Genomic DNA, 26,841 nt, shown 5'->3' on the forward strand with positions numbered 1-26,841 from the left:
ACCAAGCAACAGAATTCTTGTTCGTGCATAACAATGAGAATGAAAAGAGCAAGCAATCACATCATTGTTTACGTAGCAATACTACTTGTGTTACCTTAATAGTATAATATGATGATGATAATGATTCAAGGATGGATTCAAGGATTCTGCGCTCGTTTATTTGTAAGGGATTTAAGGGGAAAAGCTCTTGTCATATTAACTCTCTCTGATCAAAGTTACTTGCACTCTTGTTTTTACAACCAATTCATTAAGACCGTAAACGCTAAAGAGCATATAAGAGACTTCTCTTATTCTGCTAGTCTTTATTCTTTAATGAGCTAGAGCGCGATAAAAGTCTCACGATATTAGAACTTAGAAAATAATCAACAATTAGATTATCAATATGATCATTATTATATAAATTATTACACATTTACTTTTTTTATTTTTTATTTAAACCGGTGATGCGATAAAACATATAAAAAAAAAAAAAAATAGGGAAAGCAGAGCAATTACCTAAACATACACATATACATACAAAGTTTTACTGCCAAAAGCAGTCATTACATACAATATTTTAAAGCAAAATCTATATACAAATTTTTTTAAGAATGTTGTTAAAATAGAAATAATTCATTTATTTTTTAAACGAAATTTAAAAAAAAAAAAAAAAAAAAAAAAAAAAAAAAAAAATTAACATATCGGTGGGGATGAGTAAGTGAAAGAGATTTTTTTCGGAAAAAAAATTATTTTTATTTTTAACTTTTTTTTTATTTTATTTTTTTTTTTTACATTAAACAGAAACAAAACTAAACCGTTTACTAACATAATAACAAGTTGCCTGTAAGAGTCATGACTAAACGAAATGGACTGGAGTTTGTAAACGATTGATTTTGGCACAAATTGTTATTCAATACATAACAAAAGTTACTCTGTTTTGTTACTCAACGTATTTTCATTCACTTTCCCTTATATCTTTTCTTTTAAATTGCACGAAATTTTTTTTTATTTTAATATTAGAGCTAATAAAAAAAAATTTTCCTTTTTTTATGCGTCAGTATTGCCCACAATTAAGTTTCTGTGATATTTTTTTTTTTTTTTTTTTTTTTTTTTTTTTTTTTTTTTTAAACTTGTTTCTTGTTTTAACAAAAAATTCTTTGGTAGCATTTAACCAGCTATCAGAACCACGATAGTTGTTTATACCCTGTATTGTTGTAGTTGTTGCTGTTTTAGCTTGACGCACCCAGAGAATTTTTCATATGAGATCCAGCACCCGTACCGAATGGCGAATTATTTGCACCAGCCTGAGGTCCATTGTTGTTGAGATCGCCTGGTGCTCGAGGACCAGGACCTACCGCATTGCTAGCACCTAACATACCGGCATTAGCTGCTCCGGCGGCGCCACCGGCATTGGCTGAATCTTGACCAATCGAATTGGCGTGACGTTTTAACATCGGATGATTGGCCATAGAGGCGAATACCAAACGTTCTTCATAATCATATTCGCAAAGAATTTTATTCTCACATAAATAGAAACGATCGCCAACACAAAATCTACGAATAAGAAACAAAATTTGAAAACACTTTAAAAATACCTACTAAATAAAAAAAAAAAATTAATTATACATGTTCATATTTATGTTTTTGTATGGGCATAAGTAAATATTATCAAGAAATGGTGTCTCAGATATCTATATTTTTGATTTAAATAACACTATAAATATATTTGGTATGTTGATCGGTTCAATCCATTTGCCGATTCCTTTAACTGTATGCACATTTTTTCATATTTCACCGCCTTCTGCCGCACCACTCACTCTAAGCAGCGTAATAGAAAGATTGAGTTGAACGTTAATAAGACGACTGTCTGCAACTTATATGTCATTCATTTATAATAATTATAGCGTCTTACAGACTTTTCTCATTTCTATAAAGTTTCTACGAAAGTAGATATGAAAACGAAAAAAAAAAAAAAAAAAAAAAAAAAGCACTTCAACGTCATACAAATATAATTTCTTCTTTTTTACGGATAACCGCAAATATTCTTTTTTAACACCTTTTTTGCGCAGATACACTATTTGCTTATATTTGTGGCATACTGCGCTCTCCCACATGAACTTACTTCTCTTGCCATTTTTTCTACTTTTTTAGGAATTGCCGTTAATGCTAAAAGCGCGACACAGGTGTTCATCATTATTTGTATTTGTTGTTTGATTTACTTAAAAAAAAAAAAAAAAAAAAAAAAAAAAAAAAAAACAATAAAAAATATTAAAAAAAATGGGAAAAATGTTCTCTCTATTGATTTACGTATTCTTTTTTTCTCTGGTCCTTTTTGTAAGATAAACAAACTTTTTTAACGGTTTGTTGGTTTGTTAAAAAATAAATGAGAGAAAAAACTTGACTACTGTTATACCCATATGTGGATAAATCATGTTGGCTAACAACTCAAATCCTTTTTGTAAGTCACTATAGAGCTGAATTTTTTTTTTCTTTTTTGTTTTTAAAGCGCGAAAGCGCATACAAACAGGTGAGTAGGGTTGGCACCGTTAAAATTTTGATAATTCCTCTTCTTTTTTTTTTTTGCAACGCGATAAGTTTAAATAACGAGAAATAAAATTAAACTTTGCCAAAGTAGCGCAGTAATCGTGCACTACGAAATTCCCGACATTTAGTACGGCTCGCAAAAATACGATTTCTTTTTAAAGGCCTCGATAGATAGTTAAGTAATATTGGGCCTTTACTAGGTCAAGCAATGTTACGCTTCTTAGTGAGTGCAACATTTGAACTTACGCTTTTTTATTTGGTATATTAATTAACTTTTTTTTCCTTTTTTTGTTGTTTTAATTGCTTCTTTTTGCCGCTCACAGTCTCAACCGGCCTTAGTCACCTTCATCGAACTCAGTTGCTAAGCTTTTTAGGATAACATTGGTATTAGTTCACTGATTTACGAATAATAGACGAATAAAAATCTTTATCGTCTTCTGAGGAATTCTTATTACCTCTGGTTCTCTAAAATTCTTAACCCTGTTAGGATGATTTAGATGAGGCAGAGTTCAAGATCGCAGACCAACTTTCAATATAGATAATAGAGTCAATGATAAAACTACTAGACTCGCAATTTTTTTCTGCCTTTCTCTGATTTCTTTACCAAACTTCATATATTTGAGAGCGACAACAGAAGATAGGCAGACAGAGGAAGCGAAGGCATCTCCCATTTACGGCACCGTTATTTGGGATAATGTAATTGACGCAAATTTGAATCTAAGAGAAAAAATCGCTTAATGTCTGTCTTTAGGCAGAGTGGAGCGAAACTATGTGAATCATTGGAGCATCAGAGACGCACCGAAACCCTCACCTTTTCAAGGTGCTCCCTATAAACATTGGCTGACTGCTTTACAGACCCTTATTTATTAGACTAGCTCAGCCAACGGCAAAGAAACACATAAGTCTTATATAATCTGGCGACGGATTTTTCTCTTGAAAACCTATGTAGACAGAGTATCGTAAGAGGGTTCTCTTTTCTTTCGAAAAGAGCTGATTTTTTTCTTCCTTGCGGTTTTCTTTCATTGAAGCCATCAAACTCGCAAAGGTTCTGATGGTCTATGAAGTGTGCTAGATCCCTGACGAAATGACGAAAAGCCAAAAGCAAAAGGACGACAAGTCGTGAAATTATGGGTGTCCACGGGGGTCAGGGTGCCCAAAAGTAGGGTTCTACTGCCCATCAGACCACCGGGATGAACGTCTTCTCGTCTGACTGCTGGATACGAGCTCTCGGGGAGTACCGTGGCAGCTGTGTTTACCCCAAGTTTCGTGAAGAACTAATATAGAGCTGTTACATAGGCATCGACGCCTACCAAAAGCAAGAGAATGGTTCACACCTATTTTCTATTTTAATACCTCAGAAATAGTAGGGTCCACTTCCACAATAGGGATTGTCCTACTCTTTACGTAGGATCAGTTATCGCTTATTAAATTAGCCCGTGCGTGGTCGGGTGGTGTTAAATAGAGCTCTACCTAGCCTAGGTAGTCACATGAAACTCACTTTGGGATCTGTCTTAAGCCAGAGTTTTGAGAATGAAAAGCAGAGTGAGTTTTTTTTTAATAAAAAGTGCTTCAATTACTCTTATCGAAAATTCGCTACATACCTATTTTCAAGAAATAATTTTAAAAAAATTGCAAACAATTTCAATAAGATAAGTAAAAATTGTTAGAAACGTGCCTTTCAAGATAAACGTTTGTAAAATTTTGAAATATTTTATAGAGATGGTTTTATCTATATTAAGTTTGTGCGGCCTTATGTAATACCCAGAAGCACTTGAGATGGAACCAATTTTATTATACTGATGCATTCAAAGCCAGTTTCTGATCACATCAGAAGATTGTTGTGACGTATGAAATGATATGTAGACCCACCGCTTATTAAGTTTTTATTAAGCTTGTCTGTCCGTTTGTCCATCTTTTCCCTTCTTTTTGACATATTTTGATGATATATATATATATAACCAAACCAAAAAGCTATGAGTGTACGAACTACATAGATCTCTCTTTAGATAAAACAAGTAAAAACTCTATAGTAGGGCGCGGTTTACAATTAAATACCCTACACCACTCTTCAGTTGTTCATTTATCGGCTTTTCAAAACAAGGTATTATATGAGAAACGGTCGAAGAAGTTGGCCGATCCCAATCACGCCAGTGTACCAGATTTTATCAAAATATCTCAAAAATTGAAGCCTAGATCTTGAACATAAGACACACGCACAGACAACCTTAGCGAATGAGTCGATCGTTTTAGTAACATGTGCATCTATCTGAAGTCTTTCTGGGTGCTACGTACACCTACACTAAGCTAACATACGCTTTTACCACATGTAGTGTAGGATACAGGAAGAGAAAAATCGCCGTTAATACTAAGAAAAAAAGACATTCTAAACCAACCGATAGCTTTTTGAAAGTCATTCGAGAACGCCTTAATTCAAAAATAAAACAACAAGAATTGGTAAATCAAAACGAGTTTAGTTCAGTTCCGACTTTTCACCTTGGAATTCATTTATATCATCTTTGAAGTAATTTTTTTAAAATCTATAAAATTTCTATTCACAGTAAAAACGGCACTTAGTCCAAATTGCGGTATGCTTTTGTAGTTGAAGATGTGATTATAGTAACAATCCCAAACAACGTTTGTAGGAATAACTTTTCTTCCCCAAAAACATTCAAAATGATATCACAGTGAGTGCTCGGTCGATAAAAGTGCAACCTGAAGTACTGATTGAACACACGCACACTAGGCCGCGGCTACTACCTCTCTCGCCTGAAAATGAAAAAGTGACATCTCATTGGTGATCGGTCATCTGTAAAAGAAAATTTGGTGCTGCAGTACTAGTTATATAAGAAGAGAGACAATGATGTAACTGTGCAAACAAAAGTCCCGTAAGCATTTCAAGTTTGCTAATGTTTTCTTCTTCTTTCGATTTCGGCAGTGCGAGTCGGCTAATGCCACTTACTCAGCTTGCAATGTATGTTTGCATGATTAATGCATACCTTAATTAATTATCTTTCTTCGCTAACTAAATGCTTGGACTGTGTCGTTGTAAAAGTGAACTTTTTCTGATCAGTTAATAGAGTTATTTAATTCCAATTGTCTTCAACCGATTTCCGTAAAAATTTAAAGTAATTTAATTAAATTTTTGATAAAAAAAAAAAAAATAGTTTACATCGACTTATCAAGAAGAAGCCATTTCATTAGCAAACTGTCACATTCCTAACCGGTGTCCCATTTCAAATAACTTTTGTCTTTGTTGTTATGTTAAGACAGCGCCAAGACTAAAATAACCGAAGCTGGACATTTGCATTGACGTCTAGCTTCACTGATACATATATAAACGACTTGTCATAACAGTTGCTTTGTTTTATTTCTGAAAGAGTTTTTTTGAGTTTATCAACTTAAAAAAATGCATTCTAGTGGAAAATCGAAAAGTTTCCGGCAACCGGAAATTTTCTAAATGTCACAGCGAAAACTAAAAAATGAAACAATAAATTTTATAATGGCTTAAACGTGATCACAGAATGAAGTAAAGGCGAAAGCATATTTAGTTTGAATTAAATGAACACACACACAAGATAATAAAGAATAAAATAAAAAAAAATAAAAAAAACAAATTTGCTGAGAATAGCTCTGACTCTATTTCAATTATACCCTACATCACTTGTGGACGAGCCTATCAAGTTTGTGCGTATGTATATCGCATCCAGAAGGAGTTGAAATACACCCAACTTTTATTCTCATGGCAAAGAAAATCTGCTCATCTCTCTGCCTAACTCTGTCTACTTAATATCTGCACACGTCACATTATGTCATAATTTTTTGAAAATATTTTGGTAAACCATAGTGCACTAGTATCTTTTGCATCAGCGACGACAACTATTGAAAACACATTGGATCGAAGCACTTTTATGACAGCTCCTCATATGACAATGCTTTTGGAAAAAGTTTTCATATGAGTAAAAGCTTGCGAAAACGCAGCATGTTGCCATGCTAAATAAATATGGAAAATTCTGATCGGATCCAAACTCTCCCAATGAAAACTTTCTCAACGAAAGTTAATGTGGCGATGGACGTAGGTGCAGTACAACTTTTTGGCTTACAAAGTGACTGTATCACGGGTGCACCGCATATGGGTCTATTTTTCGAGTCCAATCCATATTGAAAATTCCGTAAATAGTAAGACAGAGGAACTCTACTAAGCAAAGTAATATATGATATCATATCGGTAAATTTTGACAATTACAAAACTGAGTTCAGTAAAGTCACTGCAACCTGTAAACTTATTGTAAGAATGTCTTGAGATTTTGTCACATATCGCATTTGAAGGTTGGTACTATGCAGAAATCGGTTGAGGCTGTCAACAGTGTTGCCATATATGTCATATCAGGCGGAAGACTTGTTAATAATAAATATGTGACACGTCAATGGTCCTTTTCTTCTATATTCTTGGGTAGCGTAACAATCGGAAGGCCCTCTATTTATTCCTTTAATAATATAAGCAAACATTCATATTGTGTATTCGAGGAATTCGAAAAAGTCGAAAACAGTATATGCAAAACTCAAACATGAGAATTAGAAAATATTGCTGAAAATAGTTCCAGAAAGAAAAGATAAGTGCCAAAAAAAAAAAAAAAAAACAAGAAAAAGAAAAAGAACCGAAACAAAAACGAATTTCTTACATTATTTCTTCTTCTTCTTGTGTGAAAGGATAGGCAATCAAAGACATAAATAAATATTTTGTAATCATAATTAGAAGCATTCGTAACCCGAGCTAATCGGATAAGAAGAATTTCGGTCAAATACTGAAAGTTTTTGGTAAACATATAATTAACGCTTATTTTAAAATTGTTGTAGGATTATTGGTTTTTCCAAACACGATAGACAAAAACAAAAAGAAAAATTTTCTTAATTATCTCAATTAGTTTTTAATAATTTACAGAAATATTAACTAATGTTGTGTTTACCAATAGAACTAAGTATTTTGTCTTCCCATCGTAACTCAAATTTGACAGTTATTCACTACCGAATAGCATTTATTTAATTTTACTTATCCTGATCAGTTGCGATGAAAGAATGCATCATCAAAATCAAGTAAATTAAGTGAAAAACTTTGAGGAAAAGAAGATCCACTGAATCGATTATCACTATTCACAAAATATTGAAAGAAGTGATCTTGTTTTTGAAAAGCTAGATTGTAACTGATTTGCCCAAGACACTTTTGAACCAATAAAACGTTACATATGCTTATGCTTATCAAAACCAGTTAATCCTCCCATCAAACACGTTTGTAATTTAAGCGATTTATTCTTCTAGTTGAACTCATCATAATATAGTTTTATAGAGCATAACTAACTGTCCGTGTACTTCTTACGTCGTCTGTATTTATGAAGAAAAACACTGTAATTCTTTTCCTTTTTTTTTTTTTTTTTGTCTTTTTTTAAGAAAACAAAATGTACAGAGAAAAGGGAAAAATAAAAATGACTGATTAAAAACAGTAATCAACCACACGAAAAAATGTTTTGCGGCAGAAGCTACGGGTGTTTCCGTTTTCCGTTTACAGTGGACTCACTCTTTCTCACTCTTTAACTCGTCCAGCGCATTCATAAGACCTGGAGAGAAAAACCAAAAAAAAAAAAAAAAAAAGAACAGGAATGTAAAGCAGCTGTGCTTGCTGGCGACAATTTCAAATATTCCTATCAACACTGTATGGTATATGATGAACTGAAGCCAATACCCGCTACCAATATCGATGACGACAACGTCAACAGGAAATTATGCAAACTTGATAAAAACAAAAAGAAATAAAAAATCAAAAAAATAAAAATAAAAAAACGAGAAAAAAAAAAAAAACAATCGTAGAGCGAGTTAACAAACATGTGGCATATGGACATGCGGGTCCATAGATTTTTTGTTTTCTTTTTTTTTTTTTTTTGCCCTTCTTTCTTCTTTCAAGCAGGTGTATGTGCGTACATATATATATATATATATATATATATGTATATAAAATATATAAATACAACGGAGTTACATTTCCGCTTGAGATGATTGTGACAAACATACATAGCTTTGGATAGGTGTGCATGAATGATTGTATGAAAAACGTGTACGGTATGTTTTATGGAATAAGCTGTGGACTGTGAAAAAATGATTTTTTGGCAATTGAATTAATTTTTAAAAAATTGATTAGTCTTTCGATACCAGCAAAAGCAACAACAGCAGTAATAACAATAACAAGACAAAAAATACCGACATATCAACATTTATTTGCATTACATCAGTTACCATTACAACGCTCTGATGACGCATGATATGAAATTCCATTTCATTACATATACACAAAAACAACGCTCAGTCAGTTATTGTTATGCGATTGTACTATGGTCGATTGCTAAAGGCCTCCTATGCATTTTTAATATTTATGCATATGCAATGTATAAAATCAATTTTTGAAACAAATTGTAAAAATAAAAAAATAAAAAACAAAACAACACACGAAAGAAAAAAACATATTGTTTTTATACATACTTTTTTAAGTTGAAACAATTGCTAAAGTAAATGTATAAAAATTGTCGTGGATGAGATGAAAATCTTATTATTAATTCAATGAAAAAGTAAACTGAGTACGGACGACGGAAATGGCATTGCGATATTTCATAAATACAATATCATCTGAAAAAAAATACAAAAAAAAACATTCACCTTTAGTATCCAACAAGTATCCCCAGAGTGACATTGGCTGAGTAAATAAAACATAGCATAGCAAGAGAAAAAAAAAAAGAAGGCAAGAAAAAAGGGTTAACACTAACAATGATTTAACAGCCAATAAAACGAAAGATGAACAAACAGGTCATGGCAGAAAATAACTTGAACCGTATCGCAATTTTCTCAATAGTTTAGAACGAATATTGCTGAGCCTTATTTTATTAACAGCTCACAGTATTTCTCTCCTTATCACACAATTTCAATTAAATTGTCTGTCTCTTAAAGCTCAAGGTCTTCGATTCATACGTTCATCGTGTTAGTTTATTAAAGATTCTTTCGTTAAAAGCGCTTCACAATGATCGACATATTTTTTTTGCTGTTTGAAATCAGATTGAGCTGAAAATGGATCTCTCAGCGTTTCCCTAATGGTTTCGGGTGCACTGTCATTGAACATTTCTCAACGCTTCAAAGCATTCCAATAAGCTTTTTCTATTATTATAATTTTACCCTTTTTAAGACAATCAATTTATTAAAATCATTTTTTCCGAATTTTTTATCACAATTTCGACAATTGTTTGACTGTTTAAGGAGCTGAAGAAAGAGCCGAACTTAACTCATTCTCAGGTTCCTTTTAATGCCAAGGTAACTGAAAATTTGATCTATAATTATCAATCAATTCAATCCTTATGGAAAGACTTAGATGGTATTTAGAACGACTACAATGACAATCAAAGCTATTTAAATTTCACAGTTAGCGGATGTGACGCACTTTCTCGCATCGAAAAGATTGGTTAAGAATTTATGCACTCAGCCGTGTAACATGCCGTTGCAATCTAAGAAATCATGTACTGTTAACAGGATTGCTTTCTTTACCATACCCTTCAACTGCTTAATAATTTTTGCCCAACCAGTGCGTTTATCACATGGATCAGCTTTCGAAATATTGCACTCTAGCGTAGGAACGAGCAGCACCGCTTAACACTTTCATCATGTCCGCGTAAATTCGCTTCCCAGATAAATCTTCTTGATATGATCGCAGCACATTCCCGAGGAACCATACGTTGATTATGCATATATTAGGAATTCCAATTATGAGGACTTTGCAATCTAGTGCAAAGTCTTACCTATATGTTCGAATTAATCGGGAAGAAATGCTGGAATTAAACTAACTACCTACCCTAACTCAAAGCAAAGAAATTTTCTTCTTACCGCCGCTCATAGAAAAGAAAACAAATTTTGCTTTTTATTCTTTTAGAGTAAATGTATTAATTTTCTCGGAATATTCTACAGCCTCTAGACATCGGCTACATGTGATTTGACCTTTCTCGATATTTTATGTAAAACATCCATTTTTGATCTTGAATTCTTTTCCTCTTATTTTGATCAGATAAAGTTCTATGCCAATTAATGAATTTTATTCTATTGGGCGATAGGGGAATATGAAACCTAGATGCATTTGTGCAACAATGAACTTTCCTATAGTAATATAATCATTTTCCGGATACATTTGTTACAATTTATTTAGATATTTTAACATATAAATCTATTAGTATATCGATGCATATGTAAAAAATCTGTAATACAAAATACAGGCTTCGCGCAAATCGGTTAAGATGCTCTTTATATATTCCTTTCCTTGGAAACTTATATTTATAGCAAAAAATATAACAAAATCAACTTATACGGTGTGTGTCAAAAGATTCGTTTCAAGTCGAACGTATTGCGTTCTGTTTACTTCTTCTTTTTTTTTTTTTTTGGTTTGCTTAAAAATCCCTTTTGAATACTGAACGATGCTTATTTGCTATTTATCGTAACTGCAAATATAACACTTAACATATTGTTTAGATGGCAAATAAAAATAAAATCTAAAATCCATAGAATAGTATCGTTGAGGGTGCTATTTGTAAACATGTTTAAAAAAGTGGAAAGGAAACACAATCCTTTTCAGATGGCCATAAAAAGATGGAACATTAGCATGCATAATATATATCGGCGGAAATCAATAACACGATCAAAATGTGCAATTTGGGTACAATTTAAGTAGAAAGATGGGGAGAGAAAATGTTAATTTTAATTCAACATACCTGTGATTACACTGCTGACAGGCGAAGCATTCCAAATGGTAGACATTTGTGCGTGCACGCATTACCATCTCAAAGGCCGGTATAACTTTACTGCAAGCAGCGCAGTAACCCGTATTACCAAATAATCTAAATAAAATTTAATAAATTAATTCAAATAATTTTTCATATAGAAAATATAAAATTATTATTAACGTATTGCTTACCTTAAGTAGTCTCTTTTGCATAACATTAGATTACCCTTTGTATAAAGAGTAGATCCAACTTCGCCTAAACGACAGTCGCAGCAACCGCACTTGAGACAATCTTCATGCCACAGCATATCCAAAGCTTTTAATAGGTAACGGTCCTGTATATGTTTACCACAACCAGCACACAATTGACTACCATTGTTATTGTTATTATTCGCAGCAGATGTTATACTATTCGTATTACCGCTATTCGCGTTATTATTGTGTGAGTTTTGTAGATTATTTGAACCCACATTGGGTTCAGTTTTTGTTATATCCATAGTCATCATCTGAAAAATTAAAACGAAACGAATAAATATTTTCGTTTTTTTTTTTTTTTCTATTTCATATATTATAACGAATTATTTTCATTATACATAGTAAGAGAATATATGGAAAAGATCAAGCAATCGTGCATAGCAACTGTGAAAAGCGATCTTGTCTAAGAATTTTCTGGATTTTCTATCTTTTTATACCCGTCAACGAAGGATGAGGAGTATATTCATTTTGTCAGAATGTTTGCAACGCTCAGAAGCAAGGTTTAGAGATCTTTAAAAGACCATCTATTCTTGATCAACTTCAAATTCTGGGTCGATTTAAGCATGTCCGTCTGTCCGTCTGTGCAATTTCTGTTACGGCAAAAATGAAGCCTTCGACTTTGAACTTGGCAGAAACTTTGGAAGATCTTGCCCAAAGGTTCATATTCAAAATGGTTGAAATCGCTCGAAGCCTACAGTACTTGTAACAGTCAGGATATCTTTGCTTCTCAAAAGAAGCAAAAAATTGGCTTTTTGCAAATTAGTTATAAATTACAGCAGATAAATCTACAAAAATTTGAATATATATTCTATGTGCAATGTTGCAAAACCTCTACGTAAATAGAAATAATTTCCCATGCCCATCCAATTTTAGGGTAGATCATTATTTTACTACCTTTTACAAAACCTTTATAAACACACAGAAGCAAGCTTCAAAACCCCAAAGTAAATAAATTCTTGGCGAGTCCCAAATTCGGAATTCATCTAAGCATGTCTGCTCATTCGTCTCTTTATCTGTCCGTCTACGTAAGTGTGATAGTTGTGGTAAACATTCTCCCGTTCACAAAAATGAAGATATCGCTTGCAAGAGAATATGAAAAGCACGCACACATGCAACTTGTTCACGCACCTACATAACAAAAGCTATGAACATCCTTGCTTTTCGTGTTTTTTGCTTCTCACTCTTAAGGCACAACACATAGACCACATAAATATCCACTTTTATTATGAATATAGAAAAGATCAGCCGCGCCCATCTAAGATTATAGAGTACGAAAGTATAGTTGTTTTCCTTTTTTTTTTTAGAATCACGATGGGTATACAAAATTCGGTTACGACCTTGTTTTCTTACTGGACTTTTCTTAATGGTCGAGAAAAAATTAAGCAAATTCCAACGTGGACATTATGTGTGAAAGAAAAAGTCATCAAGTGATCAGAGCCAGGACATACGATTTCCGAACAATATTCATCGACAGCATCGTTGCCGAGACCAGTCTTTCAACATTAAAAAATAGAGTATACGAATTAAAAGGCAAAATCATAATAAACTTGCTCAACTCTAGCAATTCAATACTCCGCGAGGACGTTAAAAAAGCTATTATTTAAATTCTCTAATTTTTGGAAAATACACAATCCTTTGAAACTCACACGTTTAATATCAGTCCTAATAAACAACGTCACTTTCAAAATGCGATTTTTGGAGAGATTTATGAGAAAAGGAAAAAACATATCGGGATTATTAACAATCTGTTATCATTAACAAAGAATTTTATTTGATCATTAAAAAAAAGCAGAGAACTAAAATATATTATTATTGACTTTAATATTTAACTAAATATATTCAGTTCTTAAGAGTAAAATCGAAATAATTTCACGCTTTTTTCCAAAAAGAGAGAGCGCAGGAGAAGATCCTCAAATTCTCAAAAAAGAAATAGCAAGAAAAAAAAAAAGCAAATATAAATTAAACTCGCGAGGAAAGAAAAGTTAACAGCAAAATAAAAGCGAATGTACATTTTTAGCTTGAATACCACCACATTTGCTCATGATATAAGCGCCCACTGAAAGTGAGAACTTACCTGTGCTCACTTATAAATAATTTTAAAAAAACGATAATATACTTCTAGGCGTTAATAACAAATGTGTACAAATAAGAAATGGCTGTGGTTAATAAAGGAACTCACATATTTTCATTTTGGAAAAATTTTGTGGAGATCTTTCTGATTACATTTTCATTGAAAATTTTTAAATATTTTTTGAAATTTTTTTAAACAGCAGCGACAAAACAATTCGAATATATTTATTTTTATACCCCCCACCACCAATATGAGGAATAAACAGCTTTTCGTTTGTCACGTCACTCGGAAACGTGGTCTAGTGCAGATCTAAGCGACGTCAGATTGCGATCGATTTGAACTGATGCATTTGTTTGTCTGTCTGCCTGAAACTTACCCCATAAACTCTAAGTTGATGGGTGCACATTGATCTTAAAAAGCAGAACTTTATCTTACGATTTCTGCCGAATGAAAGATACGCATACAAAGACGGTCAGACTAAACAAAAAATTGTAGCCAACAGCCGACAAAGGATATATATTTAAAACCTGGCATGACAATGTTCTAGGACCACTTAATATGTCAGCATAAAAGTCTTTCCTGATAAGAATTAGTTAAAAACAACAATTTAACGTAAAAATTGACCTTAGCAAATCTGGATTTTGTTGATTTATTTTTTAGTAAAATTTTATATGTAAGCGACCTCCATAAAAAGAATGCCTTTACATGGAAACAAATCGTATATTATCACGAAATGGTATCGAGGTAGTTAAGGTTCGGCTTTGCCCAACTATAACGTTTGGGCTGGCAAAAATAGTGCAGTTATTAAAAGGCCCGCGTCAAAATCATTAGGAAGAAAACTAGTGTTTTATCATGATGCAAAATTTCAGAAAAGCCGAATAGTTTAAAAACAGAATACTTAACCTTACGGCTTCGCGCAGATGCGTTTAGATACTCATTTATATCTATTCAGGCATATTTTCTCTACTTCCCGAAAAGGGCGGGAACGAAAAGTAGCTTCTTGTGGGGTAGACTCCAACAAAATCTATTTAGATAAAAATTTATTAAATAATAATGCAAGTACTTCAAAAACTTTCTATCAAAGCCAACATTTCAGACATATACAGGCCCATAAAGTATCCATAAATTGCCATTAATAACGTTGACTAGTCTTTATTTTGAATTTCGAAGAGAATACAGCAAACATGCTATACTGGACTCAAATGTTTTGACGACATTGGAAACTCCATCATTATTAGCAGAGACGTTTAAAAGCATAAGATTCTTTGACTGCCGATCAAATCCTGGCTTAAAATTACTTCATATGTTTAGTTACTTATAGATACTAGATTATCTAAATTGTGTACCCAGTATCAAACCGTCACTCTTAACCTATTACCTCCGTTTGCTGTGAAAACTTTCATTAAAAAAGAAAAGTTGCTGAAGAAAACTGTAACGAATATAACAGCATTTTAACATTAATTTCTGAGTCGTACAGATTCGCCTGAATTACTTAATTTTCAATCCAAAAATCTTGTAATTTAAAAAAACGAACTTCTCTATTATACCACCACACACGGAATCAAAGCTACACACAACACACACTCTCTCTCTCTTCGTCCTTAATTTCCTTAAGGTGTTCCTCATTTGTTTTCTTATTTTAAGGTATTGAAAGTTGTTTTTTTTCTTCTTCATCTTATCTTATTGATCGTTCAAGTTCGTGTCTATACTTGAAAAAGCGAGAAATGTAAAAAAACCCCAATATCAATCTTGGGCTCGTCCGGGATTTGAACCCGGGACCTCTCACACCCGAAGCGAGAATCATACCCCTAGACCAACGAGCCTTCGTTTCTTCCGTCGATAAATATGTTATTTAAATGTATAATGTGTCACTAGTAATAGAACAGATCTAAATCAATAGAGCATGCGAATTGCGTCGAAACTTTACTCTCTTCTTATTTCTATCTCTCTCTCTCATCCTATTTATATATAATATCATTTAGGATTGAACGAAAGCAAAACGAAACAACAGGTTTAAAGAAACAGTTTTGCGATGAAGATGAAAATAGTAGTTGTTTATATGTCATGCAAGAAAAACAAGAAATTATAAGATAACAGCGTATATATAGAAATTGTTTGTATACATATGTATGAAATTTTTTTTTTTTTTTTTTCAAAATATCAATATTATTTTTAAATTTATAAAAAATTTTTTGTTTACACATCAATTTGCTTTCATATACTTAATTAAACATGGAAGCTCCAGAGCTCTTTTAGCTCAGTGGTAGAGCACTGGTCTCGTAAACCAGGGGTCGTGAGTTCAAACCTCACAAAGAGCAAGGTGTGTTCAATAAATTCTAAGTAGGCAATTTTGGAATTAAGTTTGCCTTTCTGGACAAACCCTCGTTTTGTTCTTTTTTTATATTAAATTAATTACACATCATTTTCATTATCTATGCAATTACATTTTTCTAATGCAAAATCCTAGCAATACTGGTGTAAATAAAGTGTCCTCCCAAAGAACCCCTTCTTAATACGCACATAAGCTTCTTTGCAAATTCTTTAAGAAAACTCTTCAAAGTAAAGCAGATATTGAAGAGATGATCAATATTTAGCTTGAATATATTTAGCATTCAAATCATCTGAATTCACATTCAGGATATGCAAACTTTTTTTGAGACGTACAAGAAGTGAAAGAACTTCACATTCACACGAGCTTCGAATTCATTAGCATTTCAGAGTCCAATTTAAAATTTGTTGCATTATACAACTTTTTAAATTATTATCATTATTATAATTAATTTAGCCGGAGAAATAAATTCTATCGCTAATCACATTTGAGATTTGAACCCACGACCATTGCATTGTTAGTTGAGATCCCTTGTCTAACTTTTTATATTATAAATGTAAATAGATATAAAAATTTTCCCACACTTTCCTATAAAACAGATGCGCAGCTTTCCAAAACTATGCAGCTCTAATCAGAGGAAAGGCAAACCAGAGAAGACATATTGACTTTGTCAGAAATACATGCCGTAAAGTATAAATTGTCTTGAAAAACATAAACAATGGAAAATGAAACCATCTCTACCTGCCTACAAGTTTACCTCTCCCTGGATTGAAAACATTCTTATAGCACTGAACCTTGAACTGCAAACGCCAAAACTATTCAGATTCGATGATAAATCAGATATGTTGGAAATATATATGTATGCATACATGTATACATATTACATATACATGTATAAATATTTTTTTATTTTTTTTTTTTGCTTTTTATGCCCATCAAAAATGAATCGGCTTCAAATTTAGCAAAAACATTGAAAATTCTCGTAGACTGTTTAATACTGAATATGGACAAAATTGATTGAGTAGCGCTGCTTTCAAGCCCGAAAAAACACAAAAAAAAAGAATTTGGGTTTTCGGCTAATAATTTCTCTAAACTATAACACATTCATCCAACAATAATAATTTCAATGTTTATTCTATGAATGATCTCACAGTACCTGTGCACAATTTAGAAAAATTGCCCACACTCACTCAAAAGATGATTGTTTGCCAGTATAAAAGACTAGGTCTTAGCCAAATATAATTTTCGTATTTGTTACATTTTGAAAGCAAAAAAATATCTCAATAAAGTTATTACTTAAAACAAAGAGAATTCTTCATTCTGACTGACTTCATATAATGTTATTAAATTACGTAGTGTTTCTGCTCGTTCTGTTGTTTTTATCCTCCTGGGACATGAACACATATATATGTACGCAAAGTATCGGTAAGTTTAGTGTTAAATGAAAACAGTAACTAAACTTGACTTTCTTGCCGGCTAGTCTGCTATTTTACTTATGCATAATGGACGTAATTGCCCGAATAGATAAAAAATCGACAGACAAACGGACATAGCTAATTTAATTCAGAATATTACGTTATTCAAGAATTTACATATATGAAGTCCCTAGTGCCATTTCTGATAGATGGTTCTGACTGGTAGAAAAGAAAAAGCCAATTTGTATTCCAATTATGCGATTATGAAAGCACTTAAGTTTCAATATCTGCAAACAATGTGGTACCTGAGACTAGTAAAGAGAGAAATTTCAACTATTCGAAGGAAAGCTTGGATATCTCTCGTTATAAGTGAAATAAATTGTTTGTAAATCAAATCGATTACATGTTCATTTTTCATCTGTTCTTCTTTTCAACCGAATCAATTCAATTAGAAATCATTGCTTCTTCTTTCATTCGTTAATAACGCAGAGTTCATGTTCCAAAATGTGTCACAATATTGCAAAGATGTTTACGCGGAAAATTTCAAATCAAAATTCTGTATATAAAAGCCATTTTTGTTTTTTCTTCACCTTCAAATTTTCGCTTATGTACATTGTCTGCAATAATTCTTGACCGCACCCAATATTTCGATGCAATTCTTTTTGCTTTTTACGTTATTTTTTAAGCGGTTTGAGCCAAGGAAAACCACAAAAATTGCATAGTAATCGATTTTTTGGAGAAACTTTAGACATTTTCTGGCAGATGGTGTCATAACGCGACCAATAGCCAACGACTAAAATAAATCATTACAAAATTGCGAAAAATAAGCAACACGAAGCGGTTATTGCAAACCCCTTAAGCAATATAAGCAATTTCAACTACAAGAGATCTCAAATGGAAAACAATTTTTTTTTTGTTTTTTATCGTTTCAGCTAACAATTAAAACAGAATTTAGACATGAAAGAAATTATATTTGATTTAGACCGACTATCTAAGTGCTCAGCTCCTATTGCTTTTTGTCACTTTTTACACCCTACAGCATTCGTGATATGAGGGTATATTAAGTTTGTGCGAATATATGCAACGCCCAGAAGAACTTGAAATAGACTCACTTATTAAACCGATCGATGAAGAATAATTTTCTAAATCGATTTCAGCTTGTTTTCTTGTGTTCAACATAAAGGCTGAAATTTTTAAGGTATTCCAATGAAATTAGGTGTATCAACATGTTTTGACGCAAGGGCCAAATCTTTCAGAAATGGTTTAGGTTTGACCATTTTCTCGACCATTTCCCTTATAACACATTATGTTGAAAAGCCATTATACGAATAATTGTATTCAACCAAACCAAGGTCATGTCCGACCATAGTGTTTTTACTTGTTAATAATGGTTACCCGAAAAGTAAGCAAAATGTCATATCATTTAACAAAAAAAAAAAAAAAAAAACAACAAAATGATATCTGTGTAATCGTAGGTGTTTATGAAAACACTTTAACTACATACGCATAACGACACTATACTGTTGCATATTAAATGCAAGATACGCAGTATAATTTAATTTTGTATGTCATATCAGAAAACTGGACCTAATAATGTGATTAAAAGATTAATAGACGAATATGTAAATATCTCAGAATTGGATTTTTCAGTTTGGAAAACTTTGCTCATCATAAGCATTGGTATAGGCTGATTTAAATGGTTTTTGAGCTTAAAAAAAAGTAAATTAAGAAGAACTTTTGTAGATGCGCTGCTCAAGTCGTAAACGTGATTTTAATAAGCGTGCAGGTAGGTTGAGCGTGGTTTAATCAAAGTTCGAGCTGAGCTAATATAAATTCTGCTGGGCACACAGTAACGTATTCAAAAATATTATGCAAAAGGTGAACAGTAATGTCAAGTTTTTTGTTGCAAATTTTTTTTTAAATACAAACGAAAATCGGGCCAATTTGGCTGATTTTTGGTTTTCTTTGATGACTGTAGGAACGACAACTTTTATTTTTACTTTAAGTAACATCCCTAGTTTCGTCTATTCGATCTGAACAGATAAAGAGACGGACAGACAAACATATATATATATATATATATATATATATATATACATAATATATATATATACATAACGAAGCTCTTGATGATTGTTTTCATGTTTCGCAGGCACTTGACAAATATAATATATAGCCCGTGGTGGACATAAAAATTAATTTTTCTATAACTGAAAAAAGAACCAAAAAAAAAGACGAAAAATATAGAGAAAATTTCAATTCAAACTGAATTGAGTTACGAGAAAATATAATTCATGCCAATTTGGTTGCTGTTCATTTTGCATAGAAGGCGGGAGACAGACGAAAGCGCCATCAAGCGACAAAACAGCACTGAGTTAAAAATTCATTCATTCAAATTTACATAAATTGATTTGATTGAATTTTTATGAGGTTTGCGCTCAATTTCAGTCGTTGCCATTTGAGTGAAGTTGAGTTATTGAAAAAAAAAAAAGGGATACTAAAGGATTCATTTACGTTGATATTCAAGCATAGATTTCATTTACATAAACGGCAATGGATGACCTAATCTAGGAATGCAATTTTGAAATTTTCTTGAAATAGTAAACGATGAGATGACACACTCCCGTTCATACTTACTTACTTACAGTTAATTATGAATTGCAGAACCTAATGGAAATCGAAAGAAAAAATGAAATATAATTTATGATATCTTTAAATGGAAATGCATAGATGCAACGTGAAACTATAGACAAACGGGCAAACCGATTATAGCAGTCATGCATCAGTGACAGCTTTTCGTTTGCGGTTAAATCTGGGACTAAATGATAATTGAATATTCATATAGATACAAACAAACAAACAAACAAACAAACAAGCAAACAAACACACACAAACACACACACACACAGCCAGAGTCACACAAAACACAAATCCACATGAATACTTACGCACAAACGCACACACGCACACATACACATACATACATACATACATACAGAGACCTAACACGTATTCCTGCCTAATCACCAGACCAACCAACCAACCAACCAACCAACCAATTTCCATTTTTGTTACCCATACTTGCACTCATATATGAATGCATTCAAATTTTTCGCTTAGTGAAATTTGTCATAAATCTCATGGTTTTCTATAGCAATTCATTCCGCCAGTAATTGTGGTTCTCTTTTGATTATTTATGACATAGAAAATACAAAAAAACTTGTTTTGTACAATAGTTTTAATTCAATGAATGAAATGAAATTTATGTGTAATTGTTTCTAAGTCTCTTTTAAATATCCTATAACCGGGAAGAGGGGTAAATCTCCCGTTCATTTACTATGCAACAATATAGCACAATTGATATTTATGTTTTTTTCCTTCTTTTTCAGTTTATGTGATCGAAACCGCAATTGTATAATAAAACTAATTCAACATTAAAATTATTGTATAATGAAAAATTGCTTCTCTTTGTTGTTATTGTTATTATTATTATTGTTGTTGTTGTTGTTGTAATATACAATAATTGAAAAAGAAAAAATTTGTTAAAACAATTCAAAATGCATAAGTTGCAAAAGAAAAAAAAAAAAAGAAACGAAAGCAATATACAGTAAAACACTTTCAAAAAAATATGCAAAAGAAAGCGAGCAGAGTGAACCGAAAGATGGATTGATTGATGATTGATTAAACAGAGTTTCTTAACCAATTAACTATCGATCAAGTTTTCCTGAAATTCCCTGATTAACATCAATATAAAAGAAATAAAAAATACATCATTTTTATCATCTAAAGCTCCTATATACTAATTTTGTTCAATTTTAATCGATCGATTATTGTCAGTCTGGCCTTAATAAAGAAGATGTTCGTCGCATACGTTTCACATTTGATGATTTGAGTTTACGTGAAAACTAATCGATTTTCGAAAAAAGGTAATTCGAAAACGATGGTTCAACCAAATATATGTTTATAACGCATTACCTATCCCACGTAGTTGACGATTGTCGAAACGATTAAAAAACAATTCGCAAAAAGTTTCGCGGAAAAAGGTCTAAATGAAGTTAAGGCAGAGTCAGTCGGGTCAAGAGACTTGACTTGTAGCATTCGAACGGAAAAGACGAAAAGAAGCGTTCAAAAAGACTATAAATATAAATAAGTTCTTATACATAATTTGTAAAGAAATCTTCTAAGAATTGTACACAAAAGCTATGATATCCTAAAAATTACTACTGAGTCATACGAACTTAAACCCAAAAGGAGTCAAATAAAAACCTAAAATTATAAAAAGCAATTTCACATTTCAATATTTTCTGAGAGCTAATGACTGGGCGGATAAAGGTCCATCATATCGCTATAATCATTTTATTTATTATTTAGAGAAAGAATTTTAAAGAAAGCAAATAAAAGTAAACCTAGACCGGAATATCAATCACTGCTGATCTAGTAAATGCTAAAAAGCACATCTTAGCAATATCGAGAAGTAATAGCAAATATACCTTGGCTTCCGTGAAGGTGTGTTCCATAAGACCACCAACTAACTTTATAATTTGGCAAAGACAACAGTAAGTTTTATGAAAAATTTTTAAAGACTGGGAATAACATAAAGGAAAGAATGAATCTGTGCATAAATTCATAGCGAAGGTAGAGTAAATTGCAAAGAGATAAATATCTCCAAACAGTTGGTAAATGAGGTTATGTGATAATATGAGCAATCGGTACGTTGTGATAACGAAATTCCCAGTTACCATAATGTAGACTAGGTGAACCATTAATACCGTCGATAAAGCTCAACATGCTTGGCCGTCATGAAGCAAGACTGGCTGGCGGGAAGAGTTAGCAGAACTGACTTAGAACACCCGCCATACTAAATATTGAAATGAACCTATTCTTATGATCGCACCCAAAAAAGAAGTCTTCACAAAGTTAGCTTCAAGCCTTTTCGGTTTTTCCCTTGCTAAAAAAAAAAGAACCTTTATAAACGTATTGTTCTCCAACTATTCTTCGCGTATAATAATAATAAGGCAACAAATTTCCTCATCGAATGTCCTGACTATGGAACTAAATAGCAGATCTATGTTTGTCATGAATCCCACATCTTCAGGAACTCACATTTATTGAACTAATGTTCACTTTGATTTGCAATTAACTTTGCAAACAAATACCAGCCAGCAATAACCAATCTTACCTCTCTTATCTGAATCAGTATTTTTGCTACTTTCGAGATCGATTTAGTGTTTAAACCATCATGAAAGGCTTGTGGGCAAAACAGAAGCATTTTGACTTTCAATGGACAATTCTACCCATAAGTATAATTCCTTTTTATTTTTCTCCACTTAGGAGAACGGCGAGCAGCCTTCATTCAAATTTCGCAACCTACCAATTTTTCTCTTTTTATTTTGTAGCATTATCAGTTATGAGCATATATTTTTCTTCTTTTTTTTTTTTTTTTTTGTAAAAATGAGCCTCGGAGTTCAACTTTCACCTACCTCTCTTTTTTTAAATGGCCAGTGACTCAGGGAATGCTCCTTATTCGTGTAACACGGTAACGGCCAGAAAGAACAAGTGAAGAAAGGGAATGATATAGGAAATTGATGGCACTCTAGTGGTTCTGTATACCCATGTTGTAAGTCTTATGCCTTTACCGACTCAACACTTATTATAGCTACAACCAAAGTAAACTCTAGTAGATTGAGATTCAAACCAGCGAATACTGGCTAGTTGGGTACTCTTGCGGCTCAACAAAAACCAATGTATATAACGCACTGCATGTATTCAAAGTTGCACAACGACATAAACGCTTAGGCTTAGGACCTCCGATATTTATTTTACGATATAAAGATATGATACAACTACAAACCTTCAAGATTGTATCGAGATTCCGGTGACTTTTAAATATATTTAAAAAGTTTACATGTTTTTATGTTGAGGAATAGTTCAACGCCTTGCAAGATATTCCATAACTCTTACATAAAGATAAAGATGTTAAAATCGCTACGATTTATTTCAAAATAATTTGTCGTCAAGTAATCGCACAAATCTTACTAAACAGTGTAAAGGTCAGGCAAAGATTTGTTAGAAAAGGAAGAGTAAGCAATTGGAGGCTTTTAACATCATTTGAAAACCACAAAAAATCATAAAATAAACAATAAATATTCAAATTCAAAAGGGGTACTAAAAAATAGCAAAGCATCATTAGAAAAAAACGTTTGTCTAATTGACAATTAAAATATTTAATTTATCTCTTATGAATATAAAATTAGAAAATAATAAATATATATATTTCTATACTGTCTGCAATAATCAGAAGAAAGATTCAGAGACATTTCGAAGAATATATCTTGATATATGTATGTATATATATATATAGGTGATCAGTTTGAAATTTGAAGTTGAACCGATTTAGACAAGGGCGCGTCTATCTGTCTGGAAAAAACGTTCCTCTGGTCGCGAAAATTGAGATAATGCCTTCAAATTTGGCAAAAACATTTAAAAGTCCTTACATACGGGTTGGTGTAGAAAGGGAGATAAATCGATCAAACGACATATCCATGGTATACCATAAACTGCGAGTATTCTCTACTTCCTTTATAACAGATACAAAGACGAAGAATTTTCTTCGTCTTCTATCGCTCATCCTGCATAGACTATGAAAGTGAAATGAAAGTATTCAGCCACGCCTATCTCACATTATGAAATAGTAAAACCTCTTTTTTTTCTTTTGTTTTTAAGATAAAGATAATCGATGTAAACGATTCGACGATAACCAAATGCAATTTTCTTACTTATTTTTGTTTACATTTTTTTTTCACATAATCTATTGTACGAGAGAATAAAATCGGTGACGACTATTGCACGTTTTAAGCGAAATAGACAAACTTGTTTAAATACCAAATGTTTTTAACAAATGCCACTACAAATCCACCATCACCGCAGCCACCAACTCTTAACTTCACAGTAACCAAACATCATCACTTTTCCATATATATACATTATAGTCTTACTCTACATACGTTCTCGGTGGCAAACGGGCTGTTGTCATTTTTGTTATTATTATAATTGTTTTTTCTTTTTCTTTTTTTTCTACTGAATACTGAAAAAAAAAAAAAAAAAACCCATTAAAGCCTGCCCGCTTTGCCTGCTGCTTGCCTGCTTGCCAATCTACTCCTGGCTGGCCTTTTGGTTTTGAATTGTTTTACTACTACCTCAACTGCCGTCAAATGTGTGGCATATACATATTCGTATAGCTCGCTTGCATACATTCATTTATTCGCTATTCGCTATGTGTGCGGTAATTGTCAGCAGATTTATTGAATTTAAAAACAAAACGCGATTTTGACAGATTTCAGCGATAATAATGCCAAAAGCAGCACATTTTGTCACCCCACCACTAGCAACAGTAAATCATCAATAATACAATTTACAACATTTGCCATATAATGAGCAATTAACAATTATTTTTATTTTTTATTTATTTTTTTTTCACATCTTCTATATGTTAAGTGAATAAAATGTCATTTTTTTTTTTTTTTTTTTTTTTTTTTTAAATTCTGTTTTTCTTCGTACAATAGATTTTAAGGTTTTTTTTTATCGCGGATAGAGATTACCTCGTTATTGTGATTGCAATTAAAGGTATGAAATAGTGATTTAAATTAATTTAAAACTGAACAAAAGAAACTTGTGATCATTATTGGTTGTTGAGAAGTTTAACGACTTCCCACAATATGCTACAGTGCTTTTGAATGTAATGAAAACAATTTAGTCTAATTGAGCCTTCGATTAAAGGAAGAGAATAATTGCAAATAAATCATATCGATCGCCAAATCGACAAGAAAACAGTATTCGCTTTGAGGCGAACTCATAATGCGAATGTCAATATAGAATTCGGCATGGAATTGTTAAAGTTCTGTCTAATTTACGCAGAATTTGTAAATAATGCCCAGTTTTTGCTGTATGTATAAAATATTCATGCCAACAGTAAGCAAAAGACTTGTATCATTATAAAGTAAACGACGTATACAAAAGATAAATTTATGGAAAATATGAAAAACGTCATGGAAAACAAGGAAAAACAATTGGTTTGCATTCATGTAGCGACCTTCCAAGTTAACCCATTATATGGGTAGTGGTCCCAAAAAGAACCATTTCTAATAGCATTCGTTATTGAGACAAAACATGTCGATGTACCTCATATCATCAAAGTATCTCCAAAGCTTTAAGAAAATAATATGGACAGACAGACGGACAAGATCAGCATAATAATAGGTGAGTGTATCTCAAGTCCTTCGGGATACTGCATACATCAAACAAACTTAATATGGCCTTGTATCAAAAATGGTGTAGGATCTAAAAAATATTTCAATGAAAACAAAAACAATAAACCTTTTATTTTCCTAATTAATTTAATTAATTTAAGTTTTTTTTTCTTTTTTCATTTGAAAGATTAGAATTCTTCGTTTTGAATTTAAGTAACCGTCCGCAAGAGTAGGCGTGTAGGTAAGCATCGCGCCTAACAAGTCAGCACTCACGGTCGCAGCTGTAATGAGTGTTTAGTCGACGAGGACATAACACATACCGATCAACAATCTCTCTACATGTTTATCTTTCTGTACTTCTTCTACTTTCTGGCCGTCGCCATGTTACGTGAATACGGGGCTTCTCCCGAGTCATTTACAAAAAAAAAAAACAAAAATCGTACATTTTGCGTAAGTGGAGTGAAATGAGAAATACTAATTGCGGATAAAGTTTATAACGTTTTTGTCGAATTGGAAATGAACCATATAGAATTTGGACCATATAGGTTTACTTTTTGGATACCATCGCATATAAGAATTCTCGACTAAACCCTTATAGATGCCAAAAAAAAGCTTAAGCATTAATGCATTCAACTTGTTCAGGATAGTAATTTAACATAAAAATAAAGTGAACCAAATTTCAACCACCTTGGCCTATTTCTTGGATCTCACTTCATATAAGATTTCTCATGAATTGTAAGCCTTTCAGAAAAACTTTTCACTTTTAATACTTTATGATGCATACTAAAATTGGTCCATATTAGCATATTAGTCAAAAAAAAAAAAAACCCACAGTAGAAAATTTAGGCCATATAGGCTTATTTTTATAAGGATTATCATGAAAAGCAAGCCCGTACATGAGGAAAAAGTCTAAATTTTAGGTTTCTGTGATGGAAACTGAAAAATAATAAGATCTTTAGTAAGTAAATTAAGTTTGTAAACTTTGGATCGGGCCTCGGGTTTTCATCAAAAGCATATCTTTGCATGCGGTCTTGCCCGACCGTAACGTGTTTACTTGTTTCAATTTAAAAAAAAAATATTTTACTTTTTTGATTTGTTAGATATAGATATTTTGTTATATATTTAATTGTTTTATTTTTTTTTTAGATTAATTTAATCGTTATTTTTATATTTGCGCCGTTACGCTCTTGTTTTTATGATTTATT

General features: G+C 32.2%; 1 protein-coding gene and 2 non-coding genes across 3 annotated transcripts in view; 1 reads left to right on the forward strand and 2 right to left on the reverse strand.

Moving 5' to 3' along the window:
• Nucleotides 1–1,073: 1,073 nt before the first annotated feature.
• Nucleotides 1,074–26,841, reverse strand: part of LOC119637420 (rho-type GTPase-activating protein 1) — a 123,054-nt gene continuing 97,286 nt past the window's right edge. Inside the window, exons 3-5 of the mRNA XM_038033443.1 lie at nucleotides 11,513–11,826; nucleotides 11,310–11,435; nucleotides 1,074–1,533 (exon numbers count right to left, since the gene is read on the reverse strand). Of these exons, the coding sequence (XP_037889371.1) occupies nucleotides 1,209–1,533; nucleotides 11,310–11,435; nucleotides 11,513–11,826 (765 nt within the window). The 3' untranslated portion in view covers nucleotides 1,074–1,208. The remainder of the gene's footprint in view (nucleotides 1,534–11,309; nucleotides 11,436–11,512; nucleotides 11,827–26,841) is intronic.
• Trnap-cgg lies at nucleotides 15,398–15,469 on the reverse strand. Its single transcript has one exon. It is a non-coding gene; the product is annotated as a tRNA-Pro (tRNA).
• On the forward strand, nucleotides 15,893–15,964 carry Trnat-cgu. The gene has a single exon. It is a non-coding gene; the product is annotated as a tRNA-Thr (tRNA).

This window comes from Glossina fuscipes, unplaced genomic scaffold (assembly GCF_014805625.2).
Source record: "Glossina fuscipes isolate IAEA_lab_2018 unplaced genomic scaffold, Yale_Gfus_2 0, whole genome shotgun sequence".
Taxonomy (NCBI): Eukaryota; Metazoa; Arthropoda; class Insecta; order Diptera; family Glossinidae; genus Glossina; species Glossina fuscipes.